This window comes from Mus caroli, unplaced genomic scaffold, assembly GCF_978045245.1.
Source record: "Mus caroli unplaced genomic scaffold, Mus_caroli_1 scaffold_14, whole genome shotgun sequence".
In the NCBI taxonomy this organism is placed as follows: Eukaryota; Metazoa; Chordata; class Mammalia; order Rodentia; family Muridae; genus Mus; species Mus caroli.
This window is the reverse complement of record NW_028227269.1, coordinates 56,449,921-56,458,992: the sequence shown is the minus strand read 5'-3', so window position 1 is coordinate 56,458,992 and position 9,072 is coordinate 56,449,921. Positions and strand designations below refer to the sequence as shown.

The 9,072-nt window shown below is 39.2% G+C and overlaps 1 protein-coding gene across 1 annotated transcript; it reads left to right on the top strand.

Moving 5' to 3' along the window:
• The first annotated feature begins 485 nt into the window (after positions 1 to 485).
• Positions 486 to 8,195, top strand: Clec14a (C-type lectin domain containing 14A). The gene has a single exon (XM_085830389.1). The coding sequence runs from the start codon at positions 839 to 841 to the stop codon at positions 2,222 to 2,224; it is 1,386 nt and encodes a 461-aa protein (XP_085686515.1). The 5' UTR covers positions 486 to 838; the 3' UTR covers positions 2,225 to 8,195.
• The last annotated feature ends 877 nt before the right edge of the window (positions 8,196 to 9,072 follow it).

The window sequence follows — 9,072 nt, the reverse complement described above, 5'->3', positions numbered from 1 at the left end:
CATAGTCAGGACCTGTGGCTATTGTTTGTCACCTCGATGTAAATATTTGCCCCAACCAGCCAACACCGGTATTTTAAAAATAAACAAATAGAAGTACAAATTAAACTTTAAGGCAAGTGCCAAACAGAGGAGCTATTTTTCCATTGAAAATGCCCAAAGGAATTCTAGGCCCTTTGACTGGCAATTTGCACGTCTGGGTTTCCTTTGGCACAGTAAAGAAAGAGAGCTGCCCCTAGAGATCAGTGGTTTTACTAGTGAGGCCTCCAGCTTAGAAAGAAGTAGGAACATTCCTCACAAGATCCCTCCCCCAACACCATACTCAGGAAACCTCTGGGAAGCCTGGAACAGTCTACAAATTATACTGACGCCAGCTCCACAGTCCCGGACATAAACACAATGGGCGGGTGTGGGCTTATGGTTCCTGCCCACGATCATCACTGCATTCTGAGATCCAAAGTCCAGATAAGTGTGAGCAAGAAAAGAGCCTCACTTGATCCCGGTGGCAAACATCTTTTCTCCTGCTTATCTAAGCGGGGCATTGGACCCCCTTGGCCCAGCGTTGAGGCGCCAGCTGTGTTCCTGACCCCTGAATAAATCAGGGCCAAAAAGAGCCTGGCAGGGCTCTGGGACACATTTCCTGTCATGGCCTAGGGAAAGCAGTTGGCCAAGGGAGTGTTGTGGGGGACTTTTCAGCTGTTGGAGGATGAGGGCTCAAGAGAGGCGAGGGGAGGGCACACATAGTGGTAAAAGGGCTGTAGAGGGCGGTGACTCTAGAGAAAGCTCCGTGCCCTCCAGCAAACCAGAGGACTTGGGAGCAGCTGCATGCTGAGTTTCCAGGATGAGGCCAGCGCTTGCCCTGTGCCTCCTCTGTCCTGCGTTCTGGCCTCGGCCAGGGAATGGGGAGCATCCCACGGCCGATCGCGCAGCTTGTTCAGCCTCGGGGGCTTGCTACAGCCTTCACCACGCTACCTTCAAGAGAAGGGCGGCGGCGGAGGCCTGCAGCCTGCGGGGCGGGACTCTCAGCACCGTACACTCCGGCTCGGAGTTGCAAGCTGTGCTCCTGCTCTTGCGTGCAGGTCCCGGGCCTGGCGGAGGCTCCAAAGATCTTCTGTTCTGGGTGGCTCTGGAGCGCAGCATTTCACAGTGCACTCAGGAGAAAGAGCCTTTAAGGGGTTTCTCCTGGTTGCACCCGGACTCAGAAGACTCAGATGACAGCACACTACCGTGGGTGGAAGAGCCACAACGTTCCTGTACAGTAAGAAAGTGCGCTGCGCTCCAGGCCACCAGGGGAGTGGAGCCTGCTGGTTGGAAGGAGATGCGCTGTCATCTGCGCGCCGATGGCTACCTATGCAAGTACCAGTTTGAGGTTCTGTGCCCTGCACCTCGCCCAGGAGCCGCCTCTAACTTGAGTTTCCAAGCTCCCTTCCGGCTGAGCAGCTCCGCGCTGGACTTCAGCCCTCCTGGGACAGAGGTGAGTGCGATGTGTCCCGGGGACCTCTCCGTCTCATCCACCTGCATCCAGGAAGAGACAAGTGCACACTGGGACGGGCTTTTCCCCGGGACAGTGCTCTGCCCCTGTTCCGGGAGGTACCTCCTTGCTGGCAAGTGTGTGGAGCTCCCTGACTGTCTAGATCACTTGGGAGACTTCACCTGCGAATGTGCAGTGGGCTTTGAGCTGGGGAAGGACGGACGCTCTTGTGAGACCAAAGTGGAAGAACAGCTAACCCTCGAGGGGACCAAGTTGCCCACCAGGAATGTATCAGCCACTCCAGCAGGTCCTGTGACAAACAGAACACGGCCAGGTCAGGTCTATGACAAGCCAGGAGTGATGCCCCAGGTCACTGAGATTCTTCAGTGGGGAACACAGAGTACTTTACCTACTGTTCAAAAGACCCCACAAACCAAGCCAAAAGTCACTGTCACACCATCAGGAAGCGTGATTCCCGTACTGAACTACACATCTTCACCCCCTGTTTCTCTGACTTTCGACACCTCTTCTACGGTGGTCTTCATACTTGTGAGCATAGCAGTAATAGTTTTGGTCATCTTGACCATTACAGTGCTTGGGCTTTTCAAACTCTGCTTCCACAAAAGCCGTTCCTCCAGGACAGGGAAGGGAGCTTTGGACTCACCAGGTGTGGAATGTGAGGCTGAGGCTACCTCTTTGCACCACAATTCTACACAATGCACTGACATTGGAGTGAAGAGCGGGACTGTGGCCTGAAGGACTGAATTTAGGGTTCTTCCCTGGCTGGGTGCGCTCTTGGATCGGGACACTTAGGGAAACACCTCAATGCTCATATCTTGCTTAGACTTTTTCAGTCCCAACAATTGGGGAAAGAAGAAAATTTTCAATGATTACTGTGGAAGTCCTCCTTCCCATAAATTTTATTTTGAGTTAAATCTGAAAGAGCCACTTGTTCCCTGAAAGGGGAAGAGGTGGAAGCTGTGGGCTGGTACTGGAAGACAGGGTAAAAAAAAAAAAATGGCAGGAGACATTTTCCTGTGCTCTGGGGGAATTTGAAGAAATGCTTGAATATTTCCAGTACTGGGAACAAATAAATAACACTATAATTTTTTGAACACTTATTTTCATCCAAAATGGGAAGGGAATATCTATATTATTCAGGCTAGGAATATATTAGCTTGAAATTTTCAAGCAAATAATAAAACATTGTTGAAAACCTAGGCTAACATATTTTTGACTTATACTAAGGGTGTTATTTAGGAATACAACATTTTGAGGATAGCAACTGGCTATGGGTTTACTGGTAAGACACACAAGGGTATATATACTCTGAGCTTTGGGGGAAAAGTCTTTATACACTAGCTCCTTCAGAACTTGTGAAGTTTCCCTTTATTCTTTTATCCTTTGCTTTCAAAGTCACTGTGACTGTGCTCTGCCATAAATCGGAAGTGCAATGTTGCCAGTTTCTGACTCCAGAAGCAAATTACAGTTGACCACCAATCCAAGTGTTTACTGTGTGTCCTTGCCCAAGGAAACAAATGATTTGTGTCTTCCTTTTCCAGGGTTTGTGTTCTCCAGTGTAATGACCTTCCTATCCAAGCCACCTTGTAGGCATCAAGATGCTGATCCTCACTTCCAATTACGATGATGTTAATTCTCAATTAAAACGTTAATGCTAAGTATTGATTTGAAATCTTCTGGGTGCACTGAAGCCAAAGGAAGCTTGGCTTCTTCCAAAGTTGCTAGATTCTTGTGCCCTATTTAATCCATGCGGGTGGGGGCTGGGGACAATTGAATGTCAAGCTATTTCTGTCTCTTCTCAATAGATTGTGAATACAGTGACAATGTGTGTGCATCAGGGGGTTGTTACAACTGAGCAAGAGTCTTTGCAGGCAAAACTATGGGATATTGCTTTCCACAGAATTAATAGTGTAAAAAGGAAATAATAAATAAAAATATAACACCTTGCTATGACTTGAGATGTTAGCATATAATAAGAAATATCACACATTCAGATGGTAAATAATTAAGGAATAATAATAAAAAACAATCTGATTGAAGCCAAAGACCTTGGAGAATATTTCAGTTAGATTAGAGTGCTGAGATTTTTGTAAGTGTTGTAAAGTTGTTGTGTGAAGAGAAACAGAAATAAACTCACTCGAGGGAGAAAATGAAACTAGAAAAAAAAACTCGAGTTATATTTTTCTAGAATCATTTTTATACTCTTGATTGTACTAAGAGTTGATTTAATGTTAGCAAATAACCAATAATAAAATAACCTAGAAAATTAAGCGAGTTCAATATATGAATCTGTGTTCTAAATATAAATGTATGTGTTTAATACTGTTTCACTGAAGGAACAAATTGAGAGCTTGCTTCATAAGAATGTGGTTTTAAATAGTTACAGTTAAATAAAATCACAAATGAATTCAAATTAGCTGTTAAGATTCTTCAATTTAAACCAGAAGCTAACAGTTACATGGGTAAATGGCTCCCACCAAGTTCCTCATCTGGTCAGCTACATATTCCAGTTTTACTTGTTCTTAGCATTGTAGTCATCTTCTCCACTGTATGTTCTCTCAGTCGTAGAGAGAACTATTCTAGCACAATGTGTCCTGTTTGACTTTATAATTTGAAATATAGCCTCATCTATAAGTGGAATGAACACACACACACTCAGATGCACATATTTATGTACATGCATAGCTAAGTACATGTGTATGTGTGTATATGCATATACATAAACATTTTGTTTTAGAGAATGATGCCCTTATATTAGTCTTTCAGTAAATGAAAGCATGCTTAATTATCACATAACATGCAACAGATGACAGTGTGGTTCTGGGGCCCGAAATGTCCTATGTGAAGAAAAAAATCATAGTGACTCAATTACTTGAATATTGTCCTCTACTATAGATCAGAGGAGAATTAAGGAACCTTATTTGTTTATATCTTAAATCATTTCTTGACGAACCAGACAACATAGAACTTCCTTTGATTTCTGGTTGTGGTGGTCACCTCCAGAAATTGTTTCAATGGCAGAATAAGGTCAGTGAAGTACAGGATCTCCTGAGTCCTTTTGCAGGCAGGAGTAATGTGCTTACTACTACCTCTCTACTTCTCGCACTTCCTCAACATGTTTGAGGTTCATTCCTTTGAGGGTTAAAGCCTTCTGCTCTCACATCCATCATTCAGTTTCCTACACAACCATTTCCTTACAATTAAACATGGAATCTCTCCTACAGCCTTTCTTTCTACCCTCCACCCTGTTGTTATCTTACACACTAACACCTTTTTGCATGCTGCATAATGCCCATGCACTTCAGCTCTTTTCTTCAGACCCAGTGACCTGCACTTCATTTTAGCCATTCATTCCATAGCTACACAAATTAAGGTGATTCTGAATTTCTTCCCCATCCCAGACCTCAATGTCAAATTTCCATATTCAAGTGTTAAAAAACTTGTGCTTTAATAAATGTGTCTGTGATTAGAGGCAAATGGTTGTCGTTTGAACTTTGACATTGTACTTTTCTTAAATTAGTAAGCCTTACGAAGACTGGTAGCCTAAGATGGAATCATTCTATCTACTGAGACTCTAAGTTTATTAAAAACAGTTGTTTTGCCTGAATGTTCAAGGGGCAACCAACAATGAGCAGGTTCACAATTGACTTAAAGCTTGCTTCACAGGACAACACTCATCATGGCTGGGGAACTCATAGTCCCCATGTAAGAAACAAGTACCATTGTTTTGCTAAATAGACATAGTATCAAACCTCCTTCCAAGTATTTATTGCTGTAATCATAGATCAATGTAGCACCCAGCCCCTTATTGGGGAAGCTTTAAGCAGAGGATGGTGGTTAACAAAGAGACTCACAAATGATCAGCATATACAGAATAAATGGGTGTCCAGCTGTAAGTGGACATTTGTTAAGCTAATATCATTGGAGAAAGAACAGAAAAATAGAGCCAAAGGTCAGGGAGGGATACTGGGAAGCTGTCTTTGGGATGTGGCAGAGCCAGTATACCCATATACTCTCAGCAGCTGTGGTTGCATGCACAAGACCAGCATATATATGATCAAGACAGGGAGCATTCTACACTGAACAAAGTTGGGGATCACAAGGCTTACCTGCCATTGAGGAGTTATTGGCACTTGAGGAAGGGAGAATCAGTTTTCTTCAGGGGTATTCTAATTTTCCTTGTGGATTCCCCTACATGCATCGACTTAGACAGTCCTAATTGGACTCAGTGAGTTTGAAAATAAAGATGAATTTGGGAAGAAGATGAGGGATGGTGTGGTACAGGAGAAGATGGAGATGACCTAAGTTTATTTTAAACATGTATGAAACTTCCAAAGAATAAAGACCAAAAGGTTTGAAAATACAGAAAGAATGCATAAAAATATGCCCCTGCTTTGAGACAAGAGGCATATTGTGTGAGAAAAGAATCTATTTTCAATAAAAGAGAAAAAAGAAGAAAGATGTCTAGCCATTAATCTGAGAAGCAGAGTTATTTTTACAGAACTGTTTATGAGTAAGTTGCCAAATGATGTGATGCGACACTTCACCTCGGAACATGTTTCAGCTTCCTTCTAGCTTTTACCCAGTTGGTGTCATTAAATTAATCATAGTATTTGTACTTGGTAATATCTCCTCTTTCCTTTGAGTATTATTTCTTTTTCTTTTGTTTGTTTGTTTGTGTGAACTATGACTTAAAAGTCAGCTAATTTAACTCTTTATTAGTTTTGATGTTCTTTTATTCTTGGAGCTTACTGGCAATTAGTTAACAAATTTAATAAAGCCCACTTAGCATATCATATAATCCTCCCATTGAAAGTATAAAAATGTAGTAGATTTACAAAATGGTGAAACCATTATTATAAATAAGCTTAACATTTGCACCACCAAAATATTTTTGAAGCACAATATTTATTGGCCTACATTAATTTTGGGAAATAATAGGATTCATAGATAAATTCTCAAGCATGTTGTGTATGGTTCACAACTGTTGTTATCTACTTCACAATTTATTTAGCCATTCATCTGTTCAAATACCTTTAGGCTACATCCTGGCTATTGAGAGCAGTGCTGCAATAAGCCCAGGTTTACAGCTATCTTTTTCATATATTGATTTCATTTCCTACAGCTGTGTACCCAACAATAATATATCTGGTTTGTATGGCATTTCTTTCAATTATGAAGTTTATTCAGTAGCTGTACTGGTTTACATTTTCACCAAAAATGTGCAAGAATTTCTTCTTTACACCTTAAATGACATTTGTCATGATGTAGTATTAGTATTAGTATTAATATTAGTATTAGTATTGATTAGTATTAGTATTATACCACCACTCATAGCCATTCTAATTGGAGTGAGATGTTATCTCATTATAGATTTGTGTTTTCATTTTCTGATGTCTAATGGTATTGAGTGTTTTCTTTATAAATTAATATTAATTTATTTCTTCTTTAGAAGAGAGTCTATTTAGATCTTCTACACAGTTTTAATTGGATTGCTTGTTTGCTGTTGTTTATATGTTATGGCTGTTAGCCCCTTTTCGTAGAGCTGGCACACACTTCTCTCATTGATAGGCTGTTTCTTCACTCTGTTGAAGATTGCCGAAGTTTCGACATTCAAAAAAGGTTTGATATGTTCTAATAGTCTTGGTAACATTTTCCTTGCTCTTCGCAGGCTTATACAGAAAATTATTGCATAAACCCATATCGCAAAGTGTTTAGCCATGCTTTTTCCTAGTACTTGTTGAGTTTAAGGTTTTTCATCAATTTTAAATTGATTTTCATACAAGGTGATAGATAGGTGTGGAGATTTAATCTTTTGCCTAAGGATATACAGCGTCCTCAGAACTACTTGTAACAGAGGCCAACCTTTTTTCAGTGTATATATTTTTTGTATGTTTGCCTAAAATCTGGTGGTGGCTGAAAATTTATTGTGTCTTATGTTTTCTATTCTATTTCATTAGTCTATGTGTCTGTTCTTGGGCTAATACAATGCTTTTTGTCACTGTGAATTTGTAGTATGGCTTAAAATTAGATATTGTGATAGATCCAACTTGGCACTTTTTTTTAAGATTTCTTTGCCAATTCAGAATATTTTGGAATTTCTTAATGAATTTTAAGATTGTTTTCCTAGTTATATAAGGAGTATCATTGGTATTTATATCATGGGCATTGTATTAAATATATAAATCAATTTGAGTAGTATGGATATTTTTAAAATATTAATTCTCCTAGCTTATGAACATGGAGGCCTATCTATATTCTAGTGTCTAAAGTTTATTCATCATTATGTAATTTTTACTGTTAAGGTCTTTTACCACCTTGTTAAGTTTATTTCTATGTTGTTTTGCAAGTGTGTATATGTCTCCTTTAAATTGGATTGCTTTTATGATTTATTTCTAAGCAAACTCATTATTTCTGTATACATGGTTATTAAATTCACTTTACAGTTTTGATGGAAGACTTTGGTTTTTCTATGTACACAATCATATCACATACAAACACTGGCATAATAATCTCTTTTTCTACTAATTCTATGTCTTTCATTTCTCTCTCAAGTGATTCTTAGTCTAAAGTTTCTAGTAATACAGTGAAGAAAAGCAGTGGACCTAGATACTAATGCTATGTTACAATTTCCATTCTTATTGCCAACATGATATTGGCCATGGGCTTGCCATGTATAAACGTTATTATATTCAGACATATGATCTCTCTATGCCTAATTTGTTCATGAATTTTATAATTAAACAATATTCAATTTTATTAAATTGTCTTCTGCATATACTGATGTTATCATATCATTTTAATATTCAATCATTTATATGGTATATTAATTTATGTATGATTACAATTTTTGCATCCTAGGACTGAAAACATCTGTATTTTCTCAATATTATATACCTTGAAGATCTTATAGTTTATGACTAGTGATAATAGTGATTTGTAGTTTAACTTTGTGTGTGTCATTGTTAGGTGTGGGCAACAGAGTAATGCTGACTTACACTGACCTTGATGCTTTGGCTTCTTTGGGATAGTTTGAGAGATATGTGTTTATAGATGTTGAACCCTCTTTCTCAATCAGGTCAAATTTAGCAGTGAACCCATCCAGTCATGGGCTTCTCTTTGTTGGTAAAGTTGTTGTGGCCGATTTGATCTTATTAGCTATGATCTAGCTTTATGTTTATAGTCTTTTGATTCAATTTGAAAGATTGTATTCAAAAGTTCACCCATTTCTTTTAGGTTTTTACCAATTTATTAGCATTTAGTCTTCCAAAGTAACACCTAATGATCTGAATTTCTGTAGTATTACTTGCAATATCTTTCTTTTCATCTCTAATTTTTAAACATTTTAATGATTCTCTGTAAATTTCACATCATGCACTCCTTTTTTTTCTTTTACTACAACAATTATTTATGATAGTAATGTGCAATTTCTGCATATTTAGAAGCTTACTAAAATTATTCTGTCTGGTATTTTGATGTTCCATCGTGCTAGACACATGTGGTTTTTCGTCCCAGTCCTTTATGTGAATTTAGTTTTGTGTTATGGTTCATCCTGGAACCTGAGAAACACCTCAATGGTTCTT

What these genes read in the sequence shown, in the direction of transcription:
- Clec14a (XM_085830389.1), top strand. Translation starts at nt 839, where the DNA reads ATGAGGCCAGCGCTTGCCCTGTGCCTCCTCTGTCCTGCGTTCTGGCCT.